The 27725-nt window shown below is 38.8% G+C and overlaps 1 protein-coding gene across 4 annotated transcripts in view; it reads right to left on the bottom strand.

Moving 5' to 3' along the window:
• TENM1 (teneurin transmembrane protein 1) overlaps positions 1-27725 on the bottom strand; it is a 314346-nt gene that overhangs the window by 56596 nt on the left and 230025 nt on the right. For all 4 annotated transcript variants that reach the window (XM_051630327.1, XM_051630326.1, XM_051630323.1 and 1 more), the window contains 6 exons: positions 22829-23045; positions 16180-16299; positions 14143-14404; positions 11050-11317; positions 5363-5506; positions 504-753 (listed from right to left, as the gene is read on the bottom strand). In XM_051630327.1, the coding sequence (XP_051486287.1) occupies positions 504-753; positions 5363-5506; positions 11050-11317; positions 14143-14404; positions 16180-16299; positions 22829-23045 (1261 nt within the window). The remainder of the gene's footprint in view (positions 1-503; positions 754-5362; positions 5507-11049; positions 11318-14142; positions 14405-16179; positions 16300-22828; positions 23046-27725) is intronic.

Raw genomic sequence — 27725 nt, forward strand, 5'->3', positions numbered from 1 at the left:
AGCTAGTTGGAGATTCATGGATGGTAAGTAAGAGAAATTTAGTTTACCAGTGGCTGAAATCTTTCCTGCCTTCCCCTCTGGTCCTGAGAGGGAATGGGAAGCTGGAGTCATAGTTGTAGGGGAGTCATTAATGGTTGCATAGGCCCAGCCTGAAATATGTCAGTCTGCAATGCCATGTTTGCTCTGCTCTGCTTAAACTCAAGTCATATTCTTTGTTATAGATGAGGAGCAATTTAGATGTATTGATTTTAAACATGTCTGTCTTCAGCCATAATGCTGTGACCTGCACATATTTGCAACCGAATTATGACAGTTGCCTTAAAAAATACACTTCATGGACTATTTTAACTTTTTGAGAAAACATATGAAAAATCTCACAGGAATTAAAACAGCTCCATTACTTCTACACTTTGCAGAAATTCATTACACAAAACCTGTTTAAAGGCCACTTAAGAGGCCAGGATAATCAACACTAGTCAGAGAAAGCTAATTTTTTTTTTTACCTTAATTCTAATATACCAATTGAGCTTCCAGAGGGAAAGATCCGTCTGACAAAATTGAAGTCTCCAATATACACGCTCCCATCAGGCCCAGAAGCAAGAGCAACTGGGGCAAAGAGTTTGCTGTTGAGCGCGAGACCGTTGCAGTTTGAGCAAGAGACACTTCTCTGGTGCCCATTGCCCATCACGGTTGAGATGACTGGTGGCTGCTGGGAAATGAACATGTTTTCACCGTTTCCTTTGTGTACGATTCCTAAGCAGAAGGTGGAGGGTGGGGGTGGAGGAAAAGACAGAAAACAGAGACAAAAAAAAGCAAATATATAACATTTAAACTATTTCAGGTTTGGATTATGCAAACCTCTAGAAAATCCAATTACCAAACCAGCAACAAACAGTGGATCTTTTAAAGACTGTGACAGGATTTCACTAATCTCTTCCAGTTCTGTTCAATCCCAAATTTCACCATCACCAATCTGTCGATTAGTGGTTAGTGGCTATTTTAAAAGCCAAAATAATGAGGAGAACTAATGGTTGGTTAATGCTTTAACAAATTGACTGTTAATTGCAGGGCTATCTGATTTCTTGGGGATTACTACTTTAATATTCATTTTATTAATAAATTTTTATTAGGTAGCAGAGGAATTTCTTAGGCAGTTTAAATATTTAATTAGAGGAGATTAATAGCACGGCTACTATGCATTTTTCACAAAAGAGCACTGAGTGGCAGTACAAAATCAATATTCAAATTGAAATGCAAGTCCTTCATGGTATATAAAAATGGTGCCAAGTGCAGCAAAGCCAAATTAAGTCCAGGAGTAATTCTGAGGCACAAGTGAATTTCTTACCAGCAATAATATATTTAATTCTGCCATAATTTTTAAAACAACTTTGCAGTGTGTCAGTATTTTAGGACCGCTCTGCAGCAAACAATGTTGAAAGTCCTCCCAGTAACTAGATTGGTGATACCATAACAAGTTCAAACATGCATTTTATCAGGCTGATAGCTGTAGTGTTTATTTTAAATAACAACGTTGTAACATAGTTAAGAAGTACATTTAAAATGACATGTTATTGTAAGATTTTAGCTATTTCTGAATGGAAGGTAGGTAATCTCTTAGACCACAGTCCAAAATCTCTTATCTCCTTTGGAAAGCCCAGTGCTTCCTCAGAAAAGTGGCATGACTAAAGCAATAAACACAAGGGAATATACTTTCTGAAGGACTCTTACACTGGCAAATGAGCATATTCTAGACGCTTTGGCAAGTTCATGTTGAGACATGTCTGAATTTCCCCAATGTACAGCAAATGTGTTTATGCACTGTCTCTATCATCTGTTTTTTGTGGCTTTCAGGTGAATCTGAAGCTAAAATTCTCCCTGGAAATTACTGAGCATTGCCATAGCTATTTTCCTGGGAATTACATTTTAAAAAAAATATTTCTGAACAACAGAGGACAGAATACATATATTTATTTGAATGTTGGCTTAAAAAAAAGCATCTTGGAAATATGCCAGTAAAATTAATGGCAGTAACCTCCCTTATGCCCCAGATAAAAATACTACTAAATGAAGATGCTGCCCTTTGAAATTAACAAAGTAAAGGTAGTATTTCAACTGCCTCATACAAATGCCAGTAAATAATTAGGGCTCTGGAGAATATGTTTTGCTGTCAATAAAAGTAAGCGTGTGCTTAATTTCAGACTTTCGAGCTGCTGCTTTCATTTTAGTCAGTGCCCTGTTGCACTGGGGCTGAAATTACTGTAAAGCATAAAGTCCCTGTAAAATTACTCCTCCTTCTTCTAGATAAATAAAAATGGAATCAATACACTTGCCCATCAGAAGAAAAAATCTAATACAAAGAATACTCTGAAAAATCGGTTAATAGCAGGTTCATTTGTATTCATGAGGTATAAGGTGCTTTAAAAGGACTCCATATAGGAACTAATATTTATGGTATGTGTTCTTTTCTTGATTATAAGAAATGCTCTGCAGATCTCCCAAACTGACCAAAACCTTTGAGTTAGAAAACATTAAACTCTAATCATGCCACGAATTAGAAGTGATCAAACCTCTAAACTGGAGGGGGAAAATAAGGTGGGAAAAGAACAGATTGGTACAGCTGAGAACAGGATGTGGTCTTTTGTTAATGTAACAGTCATATTGATGCCAAACCATATATAGTTAAAAAGCTTGAGTTTCCAGTGACAGCCACATTGGAACAAAATACATTATTTCACATCTATGCTGCTGGAATCAGACATCTTGGCTTTCCTTCTTTTTTTAAAGATGCTTACTTACATCTGGCAATAGAACAGTGTTTACTTGCTACGGTTTCTGCATGTCAGTACTTGTACCTCCACAGGGCAGACTGTGCTATGAAGTACAATTCTGTAAAATCACATCTGTATGTTTTAACAACTTCTCTGCTTTTATTCTGTAACATCTCTAAAATTAATAGCCTTTATGGGAGGGAGGTAAGCATATCCACTCTGTCTCTGAGCAGGAACTTCAGGACTAGTGAAATAACCAAACAAAGAGCTTCCAGTTTTAGTTTGAAAAGAAAATGGTAACTTGCAATAGCAAATTTTTAGAAAGACATTTATGTTACATTCCAATACTGTATCTGTAGTCAATCCAAAGACAGTGTTTCAAAAACAGATGCAAATTTTGTATGTCTAAAAAGAGCAGCTCTTTATACATCTAGAGGGAATGCTTCAATTAAAAGTGAAAAATCTCAATATATTCCTACTCAAGAAGGCTACTCATGCTTTTAATTCCACTCACGGTAGCATAGAGATAAGTCTGAAATGTATAATTCTAAGTTTGAATTTCACTCTTGTCCTTATTTAAAATCCATTTTATACACCTGAAATGGAAAAGCAATTCACTAGTTTCTAGATAAGACCAGAAGCACACTCATTTTTATTCTTCTGGTTAACACAGTTCATTATTTGGTTTTGTTGCTTTAATATGAGTCTGCAGGCTGCTCTGTCAGGTATGCACTGGCTATGGTATAGGCATTGTTTTTCTGCTCCTAACTGCTTTTCTAGTTCCTACACACAAGCCAGCTGTGCATGCTTAAAGCCCATCATAGTCACAAGGAGAACTGGAGACATCATTGAGCTGTGGCTGGGCTTTGTCACCTGCACTGGAGATGCTCTCACATGCAAACTGTGAACAGAAGTGACTCACTCATTTCAAGTCTGACCTGCTTAGGCCCTCCCCAAAATGTGGTCTGTAAGTAATGGATAAAGATATTTAGAAGCTTCTCCCTGACTTCAGCCTTGATCATGCCCAGCACAGCGGGAACATGAGGGAGAGGAACAGAAGCTGCACATTCCCAGTCCTTGTTACTGGGTTGGGGTAGTGGGCACAGCCTGGATGATTTCAGGGGCAGTGGCATGTGGCTGCCAGGTCAGTGCTGGCTGGTGTTCTAAGCCACACAGCTGAGATGGGTGCACAAAGCAATTTGTCACCACATTCCTCGTCCTCAGGAGAGCAGTGATTTAGTCCTCCTCAGATATAATTGTATACTCTAAAAAAATCTCAGAACACGTAGTGCCTATGGGGTGAATTATAGTAGTAACCACTGCAGTTAGCAGACAGTCATATAAATTGGAGTTACTGCCAGCAATTTAGTCTTGAAATTAAACTATGCAAGTGGTAAATTGGCACTAAGGAGTAGACTGTGGGGCTCACAGTTGGGGGCTCAGCTGACTGAGGTCAGATTTCTCTTTGTGTTAAATGTCAATAGCTGGCATTTAAAAGAGACAATCTATATAAACCAATAAGACAGGGTATGAAAGAACCGCTGTTTAAAATGTCAAACTATTTTAAATCAAAACAGAAATCCAGATAATTTACAAACTAAATCTGACCTTTTGTATTTGGAATATTTATACTGTAGCTGGGCATTCAAGAACAGAACTTGTAAAACCCTGACAGCCATACATCTGTGCATGAATCTTCATCAACAGAAGTTTGCAGATGGAAAAACATTTTAGTGGACCGACTCCCTCCTGGAGCAAAGGGAAAGAATTTACTGAATCCAATACTCTGCTGATTTTTAAGTGCCCCAAGTTTCTCTTCCCCCGGACAGTGAGACATCTATTTATTGGCAAAACCATATTTTATCTACAAGTATAATAATTTAATTCCACTCATTCCTGATTATAGATGCTAAAGGAGGAAAAGAAACCCCCCCAGGAATAAAACAAAAGCAGTAAGAAAACAAATTCAAGTCTCCATGCTTGAAGAATCTTTCTGCAGGGTTAATGTTATGACACCAAAAGCATTTATACTTTTTTTTCTCCTAATGCTTTGAAATGCATTGCTTGACCTGAAGAGTAACTTTCTTTGCTTCTCTACAGAGTGTGCAGCCACAAAAACTTCTGTATACTGGATTGGCTGCATGATTTTGGAAATGCTGCCTCTCGCTCAGTCCGTTTTCCTGCATGATTTGTCTCCCTGGTGCTGTGATGCTCCTATCCCATGCGAGTCACTGAATAAGTTAGGGATGTAGACACTTCACCAAGTACATAACACACTATAAGCTGACCTAGAAGGTGGTACTTCTATACCAACAATGTGAGAATGAACCTTGTATTCCCTTTGTCCATCCAAATGAGCAAAATATGCTAGCAATTGCTAGAGTTAGTGATATTAGTGTTTAATACCTGGGAGCCAGAGCATTAAAAATATCCTTTCAGATGACATTTACAGTTCAGTTCTCAGTAAATGAGAGTACACATTCAAACAATGAGGATTAGACATTAGGAAGTGTAATGTTTAAAATCTGAACAATTAATTCCTTTAAAATTTGTATTCTTCTTCTGCATGGCCAGTCAATAAATGAAGGACTTACCACTTTGTGGATTTAATACATGGTGTTTGTTTATAGACCAGCCTCCCAGATTCGAAGCATCCATTTCAAAGCCTTGAAGGATTACTGTTCTCTTCTCCCACAGAATAAAATCAGGACATGTTTCATATTCGTATCCTACCGACACTGCAAACAAATAATAAAATATCTATCAGTCTACTTTTTCCTCTGAAGTACTTGTTAATTCTTCATTCCAGGTTTTGGTATTCAACAGTCAAGTAATGATGCCACTCATTTTCCTCTGCCTGATTGCTGTTGCTGAATGGCATTTTTTTTTTTAAAAAAAGGGGACTTTAAGAGATTAATATGCTATTACAGTTATAGTTACTGCTGTTTCCAAGCAGAACATTTTCTGTTGTATCAGTTATGGATTTCTTAAGAATATAAACCTCCAGTGACTCCTGACTTGATTGTTTATTGCATTTCTGCTAATTACCTGAACAACAGCTTGAACAGGAAAAAAAAAAAAAAATCCCTGTTAAATCAAACTGGTTTTAATTTGTTTGCTAGTTGTAAAAACTGTAGTTAGAAATGGATTGCAAAGCTGAAAGTTTATAGAATTAAACATTAATATTAACAGGCTTGTGCATCACATGGCTCTCCTCTACAGCTGGCCTGAATACCTGCTGAAAATCTTGAATTTCCCTAAGTGTGGTGGGTTTTGGGGGTGCTCAAATTGACCAAAAAACCTTCCCTTTAGTACTTCAGTAAAACAAAGGAAAAAACCCTGTAAAATTTAATTTTGGTATCTCTAAGATAACAACTTCTATTTAAAAAAAACCAACCAAACAAAACTGTCTCCTCTAGTTAACTTTTTTAGATGTCAGTGCAATTCATTCACAAAGGAAGAATGTTATTTTGCATCAAATCCCCAAATCTAAGCTATACTGAGGTAGTTCAACCTTTCAAAAAAAAAAAAAAAAGTCTTAAAAATATATAAATATACAAAAGAAAAAAATATTTTTAAAACACAGTGTTTTCTGAAATTTTCAATATTTATCTCTCACTTTTTCTGTGTAGCAACTTTAGGTACATTTTACTTAAACCACAAATAATTTTAATACCATCTAATTCCATTACTGGATGCAATCAAAATGTTTTGACCAGCTATAGCAGGGACCATTGTAAGATAAAAGTTTTATGGCAAACTGGAAGCTGTTCCTTACAGCAACTTCACTGAAAGCTGCTTCATCATCTTAGCAGAAAGAACCTGGTTTTGCAGTTAATCTCTGACTTGTAAAAATCACATCTCCTTAAGTACTGTAAATATTGTATGTTTCAAACATTACAGGTTTCAGTCGGAGGGTCCAGCAGCCTCTCTGTCCAATTTTTCTGTTACAGGAGCTCTTGTGACTAACATCAGCAATGCTTCTGGGTAACCCCTTGGGCTGAGTGCCCAACTGGGCATGGAGCTTCTTCCAGAACAGCCATGTCCTGTGCTGGGATGAGCCCTCAATGTTTAGTAACCCAACATGCTATTTTCTAGGTGTTAATGCAGAGAGAAGACAAAGGGCAGATTTTTCCTACAAAGCAGCCTCAACACTTGCCACCTACACATTAGCATCTTTACTCCATTTGTGCACTTAACACCTTCAATCCTGGGTCAGGGACATGTACTTGAAAAGAGCACAGACCTACAGCAGAAAGTCCCTGAGCTGTGCTCAGTGAACCCTTACAGACCACAGGCCAGTTTGTGGGGGCTGGAAGGCACTATGCTGATACCTGGGTCATGGGAGCTATAACAATTTACACCATCTGAGAATCTGTGCCAATGGATCCACAGTGGCACATTTACCAGGACTGTAGCTAACACTGTAAAGTGTCTGCTATTCCCTGCCTATAGCTGATTTTTCTGAGCTGCCAAATACCCTCTAGAGGTTATCAACCCCTTTCTTAAAAGTTTACTGCTCCCTGCTCTCCTGGTTACTGTGCATAGCTCCTTTTTGTTCCCTCTCCTCAGTGAGACACGTAGACATGTGCTCACTTCATGAGTGAGCATGCTTCTGTGTACACTTGCATATATTTAGGAAAGAAGTCTGTTTCCAAAAGGAATATTTGTGTAATCTTAAAGCAGGGTCTCCTGAAACATCTAACTGGAAGGTACTGATGTACCATCCATGCAAGTTTCCTATCAATCATTTTGCATGCAAAGCAATGAATGTGTAGCATAACAACTGTAAAGCCAACCAAGAGACTACAGTGCCACTTGAAAAATCAGTAGTTTGTTACTGGTGGCTTTTGCAAAATGTAATTTTGGAAGCGAAACAATGATCTAGTCAGCTTACCCTTCTTGTAGGGTGTTATTTTCTGGTCAAATTAATTTACAGCTCTTTTTAAAGGTGACTGAGATTTCACTGCATGTAATGACTATGGCTTTTGGACACTAACAGCCAGCAAACACAGTTCTTTGCAGTCTCAAAATGGATTTCAAAAGACTTACTGAAATAACCTGTGCTAAAAATCTATTCTTTTTATACAGCTATTTAGAAGAATTAATAATAATTTGTCAGTAGTGCCAGCATATCACAGTTTAAGGTCTGTGGCTAAAATACAGGTAAGAAATAAAAGACATGATTAAACAGGACAGTAATCTCTACTTCAATTCCTCCTGAAACATTTGTCTGTATTAACATCCTACTTCTTTGAACAAGGGATATAATTACCTCAGCCAAAGCAAAAAACACAGTACTAAACACAGAAGACCTAAGACTATTTAGCTTGAGAGCTGGTTTATATTTACACCCAGAAGGGTTAGTCCTTGCACACCACTTCGTGCTGCTGTGTGGGATGCAAGTGCTTGCAAGATTGAGCATTTATGGGGTTACACTGGAGCATTTATTGAGGTTTCTATTGAAATCCTTCCTTTTCTTGTTAAATTACAAGAGGACATACACTTTACCACCAAGGTTCTGTGTGTCAACAGCCACATGATATTTTTTTATTCAGAACAAAGAATGTTACTTTGTCATCTCAGCTGTTATTCTGAGAAGAGAAAATGGCCTCTTGTTAGGGACTTAGGGACTAGACAAACACGAGCAAACATTTCTTCAAGAAATTTAAATAGAACCACTTGTGTGTGGATAAAAGCTCAGAAAGACATCTTTTCTGTCACTGGTAAAGTGATAATTGCTTCCAATAACCTTGAAGAAAAATAAAGATGATTATAGTATTCTTAAAAGTAAATACTGATGGTTATATTTCTGAGTTCTAGGACTTCAACCTGCTGAAATTTAATTTAATTAAAATGAAAACTTAACAGAGGGCGTTATTAAATATTGGGAATATACTGGTAGAGAAAATAATTCTGAAAAAAATTCATATAATGGATGCATATAAAGCTCCCTGAGTACTATCATGTGTCAAATTAAATAAAGCTTTATTGGAATCTAACAAAGCATGTTAACAATGCACTTAAAATATAAAGATTTTTGTTTCTATTTTGCAAGAAGCAAATTAAACTAAACTTTAAAGTAAAAGAAAAAAATTAAGCAGTAATTAAATAATTTAAAAGTTGTTATCCAGCATTATTATGTAAGCTTTATTCATATTTAAACATATTACTCTCATTTACTTCTGATTTGGGAATCTGTAACTACAGTATCATTTCATAAAACATTATGTATTTGACTTAAACTGTTTTAAAGTACAGATATGTACTGGACCTCATAATCATCAGAAGACTTTTAAATGATGCAGAAAGAGCAGGCAGACTTAACTGTCCTCCTTCAAACATGCTAGTGTTACAGTGCAGTGACAGACTGAACACAGGGCATGTGCAGCCGTGCCAAGGAAAGCCCCAAGTGGCACAGGTGACCTGTCTGGTCCTGCCTGATCACCCAGGGAAGTGCCAAAGGGCACAGTGGAAATTACTTTTATTGTATGGATTTGCACAAGTATGCATAAGGGAAGCCAACAACCCATTTCATACCTTCCCTCTCTGCAAAACACGAGCAGGAAGCTCTGTCTGCCATGGGTTACGGCTAGATCTGGCCTGTAACAAGGAGGTTTCACTAGACAGATGGGCTGAAAAGGGCACACCCATTGCCCACCACGCACCATTCCTGGGACCTTCAGAGCCCTCTCTGGTGTCAGTACTAGGACCTGACCAACTCCTTCGAAGAGTTGTTCACCTTTTTGCAGCTATGAGCCAGATGTGATAGACCAGCTGCAGACAGGACAGTGTAGCAGTTCAGGACACTTTGCAGGAACGGTGGAGCTGTTCGAGGCCAATGTGATGCGTGAGCTACAGCTGGAATGAGAAGGCCTGAGCTTCTGCACTAGCCTTCATAGCAGATCAGGAAACTAATGAAGGTGAAAATTTATCACTTATTTTCTGGTTGCTTCAGTTTTCAGCTGAATTTGTTCCTGATCTGGCCATTTAATGATGATCAAATGAATGTAAGTGGTGGCCCAGGGGTAGGGAGAGAACGTGGGAACGTCCCTTCTGGCAGCAGCCTGCAGCTGTATCTGTTGAAATAGACTGAAGGACCATAATCCTAGAATAAGCTTCTTGGTTTTGGATATATTCCTGTGTGGACTGCATGATGTAAATCATGCTCCGTATTTTGGTCTCATAAACCTTTGTGGACACCAGTGGCTGTGTCTGCATCATTCTCTAAGCAGAAATGACTATGGAAGTGCTATAATTCTCCTTCCTCCCACCGCCCCTCCACACAGCTGCCTCACAGGCTGCCTGGCTGGGAGCACATGATAGTCACCCACAAGATGCTCTGGGAGTTGCAGAGCTGACATAGTCTGGGTGACACCTTTTGGCTTTGCATAGGATGATTTGCAGGTAGACTGCCTGTATGGACAATACAGCAAGTCCTGAAAAGAGCTTCTGCCCGCCCCTCAAAACAGTATTTTGGTACCCCTGCGAGGGTGGATGGCTCCATGTAGCCCTTGCCACTCTTGGTTTATAGTCCGCTGTAATTCCTCTCACTTAACAAGCAAATTAAAACTACTAAGGAATTGAATGGGGCTTATTCACAATACAAAGCTTTGCTGGCAAGGTAGATAACCTTAATGGAAAAGATCCATAAGGTAAGTCCATTAAGGATCATAACCCTGAATTAAATTAAAAAAATAGCAAGCCTTTTAAAAACCAAATAATGAAATTAATGAAAAGACAGTTGGGTAAATAAAATGCAGACAGAACTTCTGTAGTTCTTCTTAATAGTTGCTTATGCTGCTTGGTAAAGAAAGCCTCTGAAAGATGACAGTTTTTGTATAAACATCTTTTAAACAACAAATCAAGAAGTTTTAACTGTTGGGGAGATGAAATGTAGTAAGAAAGGATGCCTAAAAGTTGGAATTTTGTAAACCCTAAGTGGAAATGACATTTTAAATGTCACAGCCAAAAAAATGACAGAAACAATGACACACCAAAGGTCATATTCAAAGTAACATTCAAAAACAAAGACAGCTGAATATAATGCCGTTAGTACATAACCATTCTCTAAGGGAAAGGGGGATTTTCAAATAGATTAAATTAGAAAGATGACATTGGAAAAACAGGGAAATAAATGTTCTTAGAAATCATCTGAGTCACCTTAGCTAGAGAGGCATTAGATTTATAAGAATGTATGTGCAACAACAAAATTTATAAGCTGTATTTCCCTGGTCTGATATGTGAGCATTTCTGCTTACATCAAGGTGATTCCACATACCCATAGCCTCGGCCAGACCAGAAACCTTCTGTCCATATATATCTGTCTTATTCCAGGCAAACGTGTAGACCAAATTGGCTGCAGCAGGAAACCATTTCTGAAGCAGACGTCCTTCAACTGCAACTATCAGGTGGACTTTTGTCATTCCAGAAGGGATGGTTGTGTGTGTTAAAATGATGCGCAGCAAAGTTTTATACCCTGGTGTTCGACTGCTGAGATAACTCAGCTTCACAAAACTTGAAGGAATTGGGATTTCCTCTTGGACCACCTGGGAAAAAAACATGTCATTATATCCACAGTCAAGAAAAATGCAAACTCATAATAATAATGGCAGGTGCTTATTTTATATTTCACAATGATGATGTGAACACAGTACCACTTAAGACACTGACTGTCCTGTGTTTATTTCAGCAGTGCTACAGCCAGGCATGCTATAAAATGTCCAACACTGGCAGTTACTTGGTCAACTTACTCTTATCTGTTGAGGAGCAAACAGTATCTTTGTGGATATAATAATAGAATCATGGAGTCATAGAATCATAGAAAGATTTGGGTTGGAAGGGACCTTAATATAATCTAATTCCAACTCTTCTGCCATGGGCAGGGACACATCCCACTAGACCAGGTTGCTCTAAGCCCCGCTCAACCTGGCCTTGAACACTTCCAGGGATGGGGCTTCCACAACCTCCCTGGGCAACCTGTGCCAGTGTCTCACCACCCTCACACAAAAAAATTTCTTCCTAATGTCTAGTCTAAATCTCTTCTCTTCCAGTTTAAAGCCATTACCTCTTCTCTGATCGCTACATGCCCTTACAAAAAAGTCCTTCCCTCGCTTTCCTGTTGCCCCTTTGGGTACTGGGAGGTGCTCTAAGGTCTCCTCGGAGCCTCCTATTCTCCAGCTGAACAACCCCAACTTTCTCAGCCTGTCTTCAGAGGAGAGCTGCTCCAGCCTTCTGATCACCTTCATGGCCTTCCTCTGGACTTGCTCCAACAGCTCCATGTCCTTCCTGTGTTGGGGGCTCCAGAACTGGACACAGTACTCCAGGTCTAACAATTGTGGGGTAGTATCAATTCCTGGTTGCAACAAAGACACCCCTGGAGGTGTTTAAAAGATGAGTAGATGAGGTGCTTAGGGATGCAGTTTAGCACTGGACAGAGCAGAGTTAGGTTAATGGCTGGACTCGATGATCTTAAAGGTCTTTTCCAACCAGAATGATTCTGTGAACCTGTGAAGATAAGCCCTCAGCAACTAGAAGGACTGCAAAGACTGCAAGCTTGTGAGGGAAAAAAGAAACTTGGCCTTGACCTTTTGAATGATGTGGGCCTTGGAGCTACAAAAAGGGATTTAGCTCTTGTGATCTGAGAGAAAGTAGCTCTTCTGGGACAGACTGTGAGGAGAAGCAGGCAAGAGAAGAAAGCAGCTTGTTGGAGGATGCCACTGCAGTAAGTCAAAAGCCACTGAAACCTAGACTGTGCTTAATAAAGTTAATGATTTTACTGTATTTCCATAATAACAAGCCAACCTGTCACAATGTTAAATTTGTCAAGCTTGGAAAAATACAAACTGTTTTGTTCATACTCCCCAGTTTTTCAGTTTCTCTTGTCTAAGAAGAGATTACTTCACTTTCAAAACAATTTTATTTGCACATTGCAACAGTATCACTGTCACAGGACTGCTGCAGTACAGCTGGAGGCCTGCCAGCACTTGTCGTTTTGACATATGAAATGTCATCTTGCCAGGGAAATCCTGCTCCCTTTACTGTTCCTGATTTGCAGTGTTCCCCTTCTTCCCTGCTGACATCCCAGCTGCCCCCTCTGTCGTACATCTGACATCTCTTCTTATTTTTTAATAGAAAAGTAGGAAGAAACACTCATGCATTGATACATGCTAATATATCTCCTTCTCCCATTATTCTGGGTTACTTTTTGTTCATTTCTCTGAAACTGAACAATGAACTTAATCCTCCAAGGACCATCCAATGACAAAAAAAAGACTGGGGACAATTTCCCTTTGAGGGAATGCAATCTTTGTGTACTTTGCTGTTTAAAGACGACCTAGGAATACCTCATGAAGACTAATGTGGCCCAGGTTATTCTTACTAGTGTGCATCAGTTATTCATCATTTATATTCATTAGTTTTCATTTTGTACGTTCTGTGCAGAAACACTATGGCCATCAACTGGTTGATAGTGTTTTTAATAGTTATGAAGATGTTCAGACACAACCAAGTTCAATCAGAGGTCTCTTACATGTAGAATAAAGGCCCTTAATTGGTAGCAACACTTTTCTGAGAAAAAAAGAAAAGGCTGGAAATATTTGTGTCTACAGGTAGCCTCCAAAATTATCTTCCAGACTTGCTCAGTTAAATTTAAAGAGAACCTAGTAAGGCCTTATTGCTTTAACTCTAACTGCTCAAACAACATATTAAAAATTATGGGGGTTAACACAGTATGAAACCTGCCTAGTTGTATTTTATTGTATGTTGACTCATACAGTCTCTTTTAAGTTCCAAATAAAAGAACAGTTAAATATGTGGTTAGTTAGAAAATGCTTCTCAACACTTAAGGGCTGTCAAGAAAACAGACATTAAAACAAAAACAATCCTAAAAATCATGTTAACATTGCTCTACCTTGGAAAGAAAGTAAGAAAAAGCAAGAAGCTAAATATAGCTAGAGAAGCCATAGTAAAGAACTAGAAGATGTGAGCAGATTAAACATCTTTAGGAGTCTTCAAAGCATCTTGGATCATGTCTCACACTAATGTATGGGGATGTTGCACTGTTTATCTGCAACCTAGGAATGATTTCGTGCATCAGTACAAACAAATCAGGATTTCAATAATAAATCATGTTAGGACTCCCCACTTTCTTCTATTTGGAGGTAAGAAATAAAGCACCTTAAAATACCAACAAAAAGAAAGAAGGAAAGAAAAAAGCATCTTGTACAACACTACTAAAGAGACAGGCATTGGTGTGATTCTGACAAGTAACATCGCAGCAGTTAATTGATCAGTATTTGGTAACATCTTCTAAAATTGCCTAGAACTTGTTCTGCAATGGAACAATTTGTTAATTTGAAAGGCTTTTCATTACCTGTAGCTCTGGAATAACAGTTCCTCTTTCAGGACAGGACCCTCCAAATGCTGTCAAGGGTGAAGGGAGCACAATCGGGTTTGGGCTGATAAAACTGCTCATGTCACAAGATGGCGCGTCCGACTGTGTTCTCTGCATTACAACTTTGTCTACAATTATAAACCTATTCCAAGGCAACCAAAGTGTTCTTTTTTCAGGTATGAAAGGAGATCTGTCAAAAACTAGAGTGACAGAGATGCCTCCAACAGCCACAAGGTCAAAACTGGAAAAGAGAAATCAAAATGCTTTGTTTCTTTTTATCATCATATTGCCACAACTGTCAATGCATCACAAATAAAAACTTCATGCTGCTTATTACAACCCTTAATATTCTATGTGAAATCACTCAAGAGTGCCATCCCAGATTCACCTTGGTATTCATGGAGCAGCTTTACCTCTCTGTGCTTCCTCCCTGCAGGCATCAATAACAAGGTGCAGAACTTTGCTGTTACTTGGCCTATCTCCCCTCTATTTATCAATTAGAATTGATATTAACGAGGCATTTGTAAAAAGAGTGTGGACCCACTTATTTTTATGTATATGAAAAGAAATTCCAAGCCCAGAAAAGGAATGCTACCCATAATCTAAACAGGTACAGCATGCAGAATAAGAGGTCTTAAAGCCTGTTGGGCCTTATCTCCATTAACATGTCCGTTTCCCTTTTTCTAAAACTAGCAGGAGGAAAAGGTTCAGTGCATTGAGCAGGAGATCCCTTCGTGCAGGGTATGGCATTTTTGGGAAAGATGCCGATTAATTGCAGTGAGAACTGAATCAGCTCTTGTACAGAAGGCAGGTGATCCTTTGGGATCTGTTGTGAAAAACCTTTGGCATATCTGGGCTGCAAAACAGTGGGACATAGAAGGCACAATATACAGAGTCTCAATTTTCTGAGTTGCTGACATCTGTAGTCAGGCAACATAAGGTAATATGTAAATAGATACTTCACCCTTGGTATTATTGAATGCCTCTATTATGGAGGTTTTTGATGGTAACAAACTGTGATAAGAAGTCAGACTTAATTATGCATATCTCATCACATTTCCCAAATGACATTGATCACATTCACAGTGAAATACAGGTAGCATATTTTAACACAACAACTTTATTCAGGCTAGCAAAAAGAGGAAATGATAATTACTAATTTTCAGTAGTGCAATTTGAAAGTCAATAAACTAAGGTAAATAAATATGCATGCTCCTCTACTTTTACAAATTGACAAAACCAAACAAAAAACCCCCAAAACTGTGGTAACAGTGGCAAATTACACTCTTTCCTTGTTGAAAGATAGCTTCTCATTTCTTTAATTCATAAAACAGCCAAGGAAGATGAAGTCTTAAACTGCCCTTAGCACCTTAATTCAAGTTCAGGAGCAAATCATGACCCTACTGAAAATGGATGGTCAACCCTGGAGTGCAATATAGAATATACAGGAACTTCATCTCTCACTGAGAACTCAACTCAGCCCTACAGGGCTGGGGAAGAGAAGGAAGGCAGCATAATTCAGGACTGACTCTGGAATTTAACCACTCTGGCTCTGGAAAGAGTCTGTCCTCACTTCTACTTCTGTGTTTTAGGTGATCAACTAAAGGAGTTAACTTCATTGACACCTCAATAACCTACTTGGAAGATATCACAGCTGACAACAGAAAAAAAAAAAAAGACAGGGAATTTTCTGGAAAGCCTGACTAGTGAAAATATTATAACGTCAAGAAGGTGCTGTTACAGCAGCACTGTCACATTTTTCACACGTTTTTCAGTGTTGAATGTCACTGTAATCTTGTTGATGTTCAGGTTTTTTCTTCTTCTATGTCTTCTTTGGTCCTTTTACCCCAGAGAGTTCTAACTAAATGTCCTCTCAGAGCAGAGGGCCAGATGGCCATCCTCAAGCCACACTACAAACAGTAGTGTCTATGCAAATTTTGTACATGAATAAAAGGTAGCAGGCAGCCCTAACTACACAAATCTAAACCAGTGAAAGACCATACATGAAAGTCTGACCTTCCATCTTGTCGACTGATGGTGTATCCATACTCATTGTGGTGCAGAAAACTGACGTTCACTCCAACCAAAGGTGTTCCATCTACTGCTACCACCTGGCCTCGAATGACACACGCCCGTCTGAAACAGAAAGAGTAGGGAAGGCAACATGTCAGACACATCAGTAGGGTGAAAAGGGCATGCATTTCAGACACAGTGCTGTACTTCTGTCCCAGACAGACAGAACTACACTGATACCATTGCAACTGTTCCTTTTGAACGAAAATTCAAACAAGTCCAAAAGATTGATTTGAAAATCCATTATCTTGTGACAACAACCCAAAGACTCTCCTATGAATCGCTCCCATTTCAAGAATATATTTCCATCTCTGACTATCTTTCAGGATATAATTTGTTCTGCCATTGAATAGCACTGCAAAGGTTTCACTGATAGCACGATTTAGCTTGCTGCAGCTCTAGGGGGTGATGATTTGTGAAAGGGGAGAATGAAACCTCATTCTCTGCTGCTAAGAGTAGGGCATCGCTGTCTATTAGAAAAAAGCTGAACTAATGTGATAAGGCAGCAGTGAGACACATGGTCTCCACTGAACTTCAGAAAGTTACAGAGGTAAATTCAGAGAGTGCCTAATCGAGTGTAACACACATTCTTCTCAAACCCTCATCACATGTTATACCCTTTTAAACTCCCTCTGGGATGTCTTTCACTTGCACCCACTTTCCAGCGTAAAAATCCTACCATTCCAGTAAAGAGGCTGGAATATGGCAGCACAGCAGAACGCATGAAAGTCAATGGACAGGAAGGTGAACTCAGTACTAAGTGGGTCTAATTGGAGGCTAACAGGATCACAGAATCAGAGAAAATGAGAGCTGAAAGGAAATACAAGACTTTATCTTGTCCATTCCTTTGCCTCAGGTAAGATCAACTATACCTGAATTACTCCATTCAGATGCTTGTCTAACTCCATAACTCACCACATAGTAACCCATTCCAGTGCTTCTGTTCAAGTGCTTTACTCAGGGCATTTTTCTCCTATTGCGTAATTTGAATCTCCACCACTGCCCTTTAAGACCATTACTTTCACCCTATCCACGGAAATGGTGAAGAAATTACTCTCTTTTTCTTAGCTTTGGCCTTTTGTATTTGAAGACTGAAATGTAAAGGAGACAAGTCTCATCAAGGGTGAAGAACAAGATGTAAAATAACCTCATGGTGCAGATTAGGAGCAAGTGGAATTCTCTTAAGGGCTTACATGGCTTACATTAAGGGCTTTCCACTGAAACACCTTTAGGTACTTTAATGAAGTGAACAGTGTATGGAGAAGGCTTTTGATAATGTTAAGACATCTAAGGTCAAAACCAACAGAATACTCATAAAGGGAACCAGCAGTAACTTGTCAATATAAACAATAAGCATAAATTTAGACATTGTTACATTCCTCTCTCAATTCGAAAGTTCATGGTGGACCTCAACAGACACATCCTACCTTTGCACAGTGAATATGTAATCTAAAGGGAAAACTTTATCCTCAGATGACAGTTATTTAGGAGTCTATATATGAATTTAAAGAATATCCCTTGAGAGATTAATTGATCATGATCCAGTAAAATCATACAAATTTGAGACCATAAATTTCTGAAAGTTCTGACTTGTTTCATAACATGCCATTCTCCCAAGCCACTCAACAGGACACTTATTTATTACTATGATATTATCAAACCTGTCTATGACCTGAGAAAATGCAATTGGTAAAAATCAAGCCCTTTGTGAGTTCACCATTCACCACAGTTGCTAAAATGACTTCCATGTTCCCAGGACATAAGAAGCTGCAAAGATGCTGAAAAACCCCAGAGGAATGGGAGAGGCTTCATTACTGCCAGTATGCAAAACAGAGTTCTGATTTACCACCTTTTTGTTTTCTGCATTACCTAAATTGCTTGTGGCCCCATTTGTGGACTAAACCTACTGCTCCACTGAAGGCAGTTAAACTTTTGGGTGTCATCAGACTGAGAAGACTCACTCAACAGAACCAACAGGTTTGATTAATCTTTGATTTGTTAGAGCAGAAAATAAAGGTTTCTTTTGTTTTCTCAAATTTCTAACACCAATAGACTCGCCTTTCCTTTCCAAGTCCCTTTAATAGTGCACTTCAGGTATTTAAAACACCCATTGGTGTGAGAGAGACAGAAGCCTAAGAGTAATCATTATTCAGAACATTATTCCCATACCCTCGTTTGTTCAGTCCACATGGACCTGTCTTCTGACTCCACTCTGTCCTCATATTTTATCAAGCTCACAGATTTGTGAGTTAACAACTCATCCAAGTCTTCATTATTTCATATATAGTGTTTCACTTTACTTCTCATTATTCATAAATAATATTAAGAGACTTATCTTTCAACTTTCTTGCTCCTTTTTTATTCATCATATTTTACAAGCCATACACATTTACAGTATGTGATAAAGACTCATAAACCTCATTAATCTACATTCATCTGTATTGAACTGTCTTTCCAATCTTTTAGATTTAAAATGTTCTTAGCCTGCCTGCCTCTATATTGCTACATTTGTTCTTATTATTTACTATATTTTTACTACCTACTCTAAGTTGGAAAGTCTTCTACTCTCTGGCCTCTTCTTGAATTACCACCACCTACTAAATCTCTGACTAAGCATTTGATCAGAATTAGTTTTAATTTTTGCTTTCACTGCAGGTATAAAAACATTTTTCAGTTACTTTATGAACAGTACTCATCTAAAAGGCTCAGGGAGGTAACAAACAACCCCCAGCTTGCAGCAGATTCTCACTCCTTCTCCAAGGCCCTGACAGCTCCCAAAGTGGATCCCCGTGCCAGGAGGTGTGATGGTATGTGGGTTCCCTGCAGCTTTGCTGCTTGCAGAAGACCTCACCTAGTTTCTTGCCTTACCAGACTTTCAGAGCATGTTCCCTGCAGTGATGCCACTTCATACGCAACTGCCACTTCACGCTCCCTTGCTTCAACACTCACCCTCTTTCCAGATGAGCTGTGGACCTTGCTACCACTCACTGCTTTTCTTAATTTTAACAGAGAGACCAGTTTCTAGTCCCCTGGCAAGCTGTACTAAATTTGCAACTCCAGAGGGAGCAGTTGGCTTTTTAAGAGAAAGCTGAGATGCCCACGGGTTGCAGGTGGCCTGAAAGAAGCAGGATTTCTCTGTCAATGCTTCCTGGGTCATTCCACGTGTAACTGAGGATCTCAGCTCTGCAGGTCTCATCTCTCTGCCATCAGGCAGTTTGTTTGACATCTCTAATGTACAATAGAAATAGAAATTAAAATTCTAGATGCATTCTTTCAATACTTGTCAAGCATTTTACTATTCCACCACCATTCTGTCTTCCTCTACTACCACTTCTCTCCAATTTATTTTTTTTTGCTTTTGTTTTGTCTGTTAAGTTACCAATATTCTCAGAGCACCTCAGGCTGAGACAGCCTCAGATGTGAAACTCTATCAAGCAACTTGTGAATTTGCAAGTGTCACGTTACCAGAGGATGTCATTTACTGTACTACATTTCTGATTAAAATCTTCAATCAGAGAAATTAAGCTAAAGGCTAGTAAGGTACATTCATTTCTGCCTGCTGACAATGTTGCTGTAAGCAGCCTTTGAAGGGTAATTAATTCAGTACCAAACACTGGACCCTTTTTGTAGGCAATTTGCAGTGAGTCAAATAGCTTGCCAGCAGCATGCATTAAAAATATTCAGCAAAGGAACAGACTAAAAACCTTCCTGAGAACAGAAGCTGATGAAAACATTTTAATCTCCTACACCCTGCTACATGCAGTAGGTCAAAATAATTCCTGATGTGAGCAAGTACATTTCCATTTATTCAGGGTGTGTCTAATATGCCTTTCAGTATGTCACAGTTTCAGTTTGTAAAAAACCACTACATATGACACAGCTTTGACAAAATGAAAAGCAAAATATGTTTTGAAAACATTTAGTTATTTCATATTAATTTTGGTGTGGTATTCAGCCAGGGGTTAAGACAACACCCTGATTACATTGCAGAAGCCAAATGTTAAAAAATTAGATCTAAGCTAAAGTTTAAGAAGGAAAGGTAAAAGGATAGATATCCCAGCAGTTGTTTGAACAAATAATTTTGCTATTTCAGATATGCTGAAAATGCCAGGACATGGCAGAGACAAAACACCTTCAGTCTGAAGGACAGAGAGAATCCTCACAATTTTGTATAGCTTTCCCAAATCTATTCTACATCACTTTGGCTTTATCTACACGGAGATTCATGCAAACTTTGCCAGTATTGGAGTTCAACTGACCTATGGTACAGTAAAACACTGCACAAAATCATTTGAATCAGAAGACTGAAAACATTGCATAGATGTTTCTTCCTTAATCTTCCCAATGGTCTCAGAAACCTCTTGCAAAGGAGAAAAAAAAAAAAGCACCAGACAGGCCTTTGCAAATTTGAGCACCAGTGGGAATGAATGCCAGTGCTCTGAAACAAATAAATGCCACTGCTTCATCCAATCCTTCCAACATTTCTTGTTGAACCACCAATGCTAAAAAATAAGTGGTATTTAAGGCAGCCTTGCTTAATATCATCTGCCTGGACACAACCTTTTCAGCAATAGCCAAAAGGAGATTAAAAACCCTAAAGCATTCTTTGGTCTGTACCAGATAGGCAGCATCACAGATTTCTGATTTTTTTACTGTAACCACAGTATATTTCAGTAATCTTAATTCCCAGGACACTAGATGACAGTCAGATTGACAATGTCAGAGGCAGATTTCTGAACAGAGGCAGCACAGCTCAGCTATTGCCTCCTTCTGAGATCTGTCAACCTTGAGGAAAATTCTGGCAGTTTTTAATAATATTTGACTTACGGATGAGCAATTTTTCAACAGCCTGGAAGACTTGAGGATCAAGCAAAGTGTGGATGATGAACTCCTTGGGGTGCCCAGCACACTGCAGATTACTGTTGACAAAACCCAGGAGACATGGCACAGCACAAGTCTCCAGGCACTGCCCTGATGACAAAGATACAGACAGCCTCATCTGAATCCAAATGAACTCCTCACCAAACTAATAACTTCTTTACAGTGGGAGGAAATGACACCTGGCTTGTGAACAGTGCACCAGTGCAAGAACAAGTCATATTCCTTGGAGGTATAAGGTATCAATCCATGGCAAGGGTGGGCTGCTGCTCCTACATATGCCTTTGCTGCTCTTCAGTCTTCAAAGGCATAGCAGATACCAGGCTAACAAAATGAAATACTATGCTCAGAAAAAGCTTTTAAATCCAAGTTAAATCCCATCAATGATAGCGTTAAAAGATCAGTTCCTTATATCTATAAAAGCATGTTGATGGGATTATGTGCAATCTGGCTGCTAACATTTGCAGTGTTACAGAACACCATACAGGCAACCTGAGTGCTCACCTCCTCCATGAAAACACCTCTCCCCAAGGCATTTTGATGATGAAAATCTTTTACTGTTGATTTTTGGGTTAAACTGCATGCAGGCCACCAAGGACCTTGATCCAGGTGCCATGGCACTGTTCCACCAGCAAGAGACCTGCCACCAGAGGTGGGTGTTTTTCACGGAGCTCATTCTCATGCCCTATTGCTCTACATATTTATAACAACCTGTTACATTATTAATAGTGATTAAATGTTTAGGCATTTCAGATCAATACAGACTCTGTTTACATATTTACTTTATCAAAAATTAATAAGTTGCAAAGAGAAAGCACACTCAATTTGTGTGGAGCTATGGCATGAAGTTCAGGTTGTAACCTAAGTGCTATATACTGTACTGGGAAAATAAACAAATTCTTATGCCCTTATTACTGGAATGTGGTTTATCTAATGTATAGCCCTAGTTGACAAGGTAATAGTTATGTGATGTGGATGATTTGTGGATCTCTTTGTCAGCATGTAAGTTATAGCTTCCCAGGTGAACTACAGCGTATAAACTTCTGTGCTCCTATACTTCAAATATTCAAGAAAATAAGTGTTGCCAGGTTTTCTGGGCAAGGAAGTGCTCCTTCCCTATTTTTTCGGCCAATCTCACAAATGCTCAGAGCTCACACTGCTGTTTTATATGACAGTTTGAGAGTAACCTGCAGCACAAAATGCTAAACTCCACACCGGTCTATTATTGTAGTAAACCCCAAAAAGTTTGGTAATTAGGCAGCTGGATTGTATGTAAGTGATACATGTTGAATTTATTACACTAAATAGTAATTACATTATACTGGGCAGAAAGTTGACTGAACACAGTGTATACGAATCCAACCTGTCCTTCTGCTTCCTGCCATTATCTGTACCTGCAGCCTGAGGGGCTGAACTTCTCCCAGTTGTTTAGTAAGGATGAGGCAACTACCTTCCACAGCAAAGTCCTGCTAGTAAGAGTAGTAGTTTGTTGCTGTGACACTTTAATGAACTAGAAAGGTTCACGAGAACCTGATACACAAGATCCTCAGCTGTTGGTACATAAATATTTGCTGTCCCTTTTAAGTATTTTTTGATCAGCAGTGAAGAATTCTCAGCTATCCACATATCACTGTTTTTTTCTTTTTTTTCTGGTTAAAGAATTTCATTGCAGTTCTCAATATTCAGAAAAGTCTTTCATCTAAAGAAAACTCACCTGCTCTCAAATGAGACATCTCCTGGGATGACATGAGTGCTTTCCTTCCCAATAAGGAATCTGATTCGGTCATAAAAGAGCCTTGGAGGGTGCTGAGAGAAGGGTGGCTGGCTGTGCTGGATCAGGTCCAGGGGATCAGGTGAACCCTGGCAGAGGGGACTTGCGTAACAATTGCTTTGCTGACAGCAGTCAGGGTCTACACAGTCTGTCAAGCCATCTAGAACAGAGAGAACAGAAAGTTCAGGAAACAGCCACTCTGAGAATAAAGCACCATGTTTACCACTGGAGAGCACAAGAGGTATTTAATAATTGGAAGGCACGCTGATGATGACATATTCAAATTCAATACAGTATTACCATCCATGCTTAGTCCAGGGGGGGTATTTCTCTCTGCTCATTAACACTGTATCACCTCATAAAACCCCCACAAAACAATGAGAAAACAGAACCTACAAACCAAGGGAGCAGGGAAGAGCAGGCAGAACAGACAGAATAAGAAAATCACAATACTTGTTAATCCAACAGATGCATGATCCACACTGTGCAGCTCATCTCTCTAACAATCCTTAATTGTCACTTCTGCCTGTCCACACCTGTGATGAACATGCACTGCTAACCAGTCTGCAGTAATGAAGGCTGAAATGTTATCCAACTGTCATAGGCATCCTCACCACAATAGTAAAAAAAGGTTCTTGTTACAGTTGTCTGACTTCTCTTGTAAGCCCAGAATACAGTTTTATTAGTGCTTTAGGATGTTTACTTTTTATTTATTGATTGCAATACTAGAATGGGCAAAAAGAGCAGAATTGTAACTAGGCTCCTTTAGTAGTGGGTGATATACAAATATCCATCTTGCTGCAGGCTCTATCCCAATTACCTGGCAGATACATTCTTCTCCATGGATGTTTGGACCAGGAAAGCAAATTTGGAAAATTAAAATAAACCCATTCTTCTTCCCTCCACTTTCAAGCACGAAAAGCAGGAGAAATAAATGTGTTGTTGTTTGTTTGTTTGTTTTCAAAAGTCTACATTTCCTTATGGACAAACTTGCAACGACATTACTGGGTGAAATTCATTTACCAAAATGTCCAAAGCTTATGAGCAAAAGTGAAGCACATCTGAAGTGCAGCTAAATCAAGCACCTAAATAAAACTTAACATTGGGCTATTGGCATTTAATTGCTTCTTTCAGCTGCTTACACATCCAAATTGCCTAAATCACATACTCAACCAGAAAGAGATTTAATAAGGTATGGTAAAATGTCCAATACCTCCTTAAATATCCATTTTATGACTTGGCAGTTGCTAACTTGCTTGGATTGACAAGTACACTAATGCATATAAAGCAAGATTAAGGCATTGTATCCTACAACAAAGATACCTCGTTGTATTTTTAACAAGGTCAGTCTGAATAAATGTGGAGTGGTCATATCACTGTATGGATTTCCCTTGTGGTAAAATCAGAATGATACAGGATCAACATGCTGTCAGATTTTTTCACTTCAGGCTTTGACTTTTCGTGCTTGGTTCGAACCAGGGCTTTGATGCCTATAAACCCTGTATCTCCTCAGGGCAAACTGCCTTATCAGGGAAGTTTTGTCATTGATCTTAATGGGTGCAAGACCAACCCTCAGCCAACTCTGCTCTTTTCTCAATAGAGCACATTGCCCCATGTGAATGCTCGGTAAATAACAGCATAAAATATTCACTTTGAAAAGAAAGCAAAACCCTTTTACAGAACAAACGAGTATAATGAAATGGCTTTCTTGGAATCTGAGAATCCTTGCCTGACCTTGAGCAAGGTAATTGCTTGGCTAAGCAAAAAAATATTAAGAAATCTAACCTACTGCAGCTGGAAAATTGGAGAGAAGGAGGCTAGTTTTTGTGATAATGTGCCAAGGGCAACTGTAGATAGCTGGCAACAATAATCTAAGATCCTTGGATCCAGCAAAGCTGGCAGAGCTACAGGTCAGAGCATGCTTTAAGTTCTTTCCATATTCCCCCAGTCCCAGAGACAACAGGCATTTGCCAGGGTTGGGAGAAGAACTTCATAGGAAAACATTGAGTTGATGGACTTTGAGCGTAGCAGTCACTTTATAATCAGGAAAACCTAGAAAGTGATGGAAATCCACTAGGAAATGAGTAAGCTGAAACAGTAAGAGGCCTCCAGTCTAAACAAAACCACACAGGAAGTGGATGGAGGAGCTCATGATATGAACCAGAGGGATTTTCATTGTGTTCTGATAGAGCTTTTTGGGTTGAAACCTGAAGAGGAAGAAAAAAATGTGTTATTGTTTCCTCTTTTTTTTTGTCCAAGGAATTAAACTCTTTGTTCTTAGTAAGTGACCTAAAAAGCATCAAATTACTAGTAGATTCTCCAAGACTTTAAATATGAGACAATTCTACTAGATGTGAAAAGGTGATAAATAAATTAAATTCTCTTGCTTTTGCTTTATACTGGTGAAGATCACTGCAGAGGGCTCTGACATGGTTGGTTAAGTGTAGCTATTCAGGGCTGGTTCCTGCTGGTGGAATGGTTATGGTAGTGACAAGTCTCATTTAGGGGGTTAAGGTACTTTCTGAAAGTTACTGATTTCTACAAGGTGACTGCTGTCCACCTGGGAAACTTGATGAACATTGGTCTGACAGAGTAAGTACTAATAAAAAAAAAAAAAAGGCACACTTACTTTAGATAACAGTATCCATGGGAGAGCTATTTTTTGAATAATATATTCCACAGTAACTGATTAATTTTTGCGTTGTCAACAAGCCATTAAATGTGGGAACTGAGCTGACCTTAATCTCTCACTTATGTAAGAAATAAAAGTGAAAATAGAAATATTAGAATATGAAGATTTGCTTAGAAAGTGAATAGCTATAAAAATTAACAAATACTTTGCTTTCTCTAACAGAGTTCTCATTCTTCTTTGCTTCAGTCAGCAGCTTACATGCCTGCAACAAACACTGTCCGTTCATGCTGTACAGTCTTCCATCTTCCAGTCAGACTCAATTTTCATCTTTCCTTTGCACTTTCCATGTCAGCAAAGTGATGTTCTTACAAAGTCTTCCAGGTTCTGCTAATGGAGCTATTTTGGTTCGAATTACTTGCACCTGGTTTCATTTCCCTCTCTAGGCTCTCAGGGCTACAAAAGGGCAGGTTTCCCATTAGCAGGAGTGTGAAGTCCCCAAAGCCCATCTGAGTAACCCATGGTGAGAACAGTATTTATCCTGACAGCATCATGAGTGTACAAAGTGCTGGATACACCAGGAACAGCTTATGGCCTTGTGAGTAAAGGCTACAAAGTCATAGAATCACAGAATCATTTTGGTTGAAAAAGACCCGTAAGATCATTGTGTGTGATCATTTACCCAGCACTGCCAAGAACACCACTAAACCATGTCCCTCAGCACCACATCTACACATCTCTGAAATCCCTCCAGGGATGGTGACTCTGCCATTTCCCTGGGCAGTCTGTGCCAGTGCCTGACAACCCTTTCAGGGAGGACATTTTTCCTAACATCCAGTCTAAACTTCTCCTGGACAACTTGAGGCCATTTCCTCCTGTCCTATTGCTTGTTACTTGGGAGAAGAGACCAACACCCACCCCACTAAAACCTCCTTTCAGTCATCAGAGGAAGAAATTGCCAACCAAAATAGAAATGTTAATCCAAAGTAGGCATCTTCTAGACTACAGGTTATCATTCATGGCTTCTCTCTCTCACACCCATTCTTTCCTTTTTTTTGCATTTAAAAAACTCTTTTCATTGATTAGGTGACAATTTATTTCAGTTTCCCCACTCAACCATACAGAGTAAATGAGAAGGAAGATGCTAAGCTGGGAGAAGATGCTCCATGGGCAGCAAGGCAGGAGGTGCAGCAGCACCAGCTCCTCTACTGACTCTTAATGTCACATATTTGGCTCAAGCCTAACTCAGGCCACTGGGTGAGTGTATTTAAGAATTATTAACCAAGATTGTCTGAATAATGCAACTTCTACCTTTTTTTTCCCCAAATGATCAAACAAAATTACAAAAAAATGAAAAAATTAACTTGGATAAAACTGAAAAATATTTTTCACACTTTGTGCTGAAGTAAAAGAATAAAACACCCATTTTGAGGCAAATAGAGAACTCTTACACCAAAATAAAATCTTTGTTACACTTTAGGCTCATTTAAGACTTTAGTTTTAACTTAGATCATTTAAAAGAAAACAAAACAACCCCAAATCTAAAACCCCAAAAGAACCTACTGTAATTCAGCATGATACCCATTAAAGTGAACCAGGTAAAACAAGGTGGTACAGAATCCCAGGTTACATATAGTCAGTTTATGATAATGCAAATCATATTAGTAAGTGCATGTGAGGATAACATTTTCAACAAGTCAATCCTATTTGAAATAAGAATTTGAATACAGGAGAATAACTCAGAAAAACAAATAAATCTTGTTATAAACTGTAACATCAAACTCAGTCACTTGAAAATGCTACAAATATGTCAGTGAATTCTCAACAAATTTTTATTAAGTTTTTGTATCAGGAACTGACTATTAAAAGACTCACTGTGTTAAGAAAACAGCAGGTTTTCTTTTAAATCTCAGGAGACAACAGTCAGGAGTGTGCACAGCAAACAGCAAAACCTGTAATCCCTACAGGGAGGGAGCCTGTATGATGATGTTTTTACTGTCAATTACCACTAAGTGCATCACAGAATAAGTGCAGACTAAAATGCATTACAGAGGTGTAAATTATTTTGGTTTCCCATTAGCATTTTTTTTAATTTATGCTATGGAAAAGGTAGTCAGGCACCCTCACAGTGCACTACAGATCATCTAATAAAGTGATTCACATTTTGATGAGTCTGAAATGATGGTTTCACATAATTCCAGGAATCTGTTT

Source organism: Apus apus, chromosome 12 (assembly GCF_020740795.1).
Source record: "Apus apus isolate bApuApu2 chromosome 12, bApuApu2.pri.cur, whole genome shotgun sequence".
Taxonomy (NCBI): Eukaryota; Metazoa; Chordata; class Aves; order Apodiformes; family Apodidae; genus Apus; species Apus apus.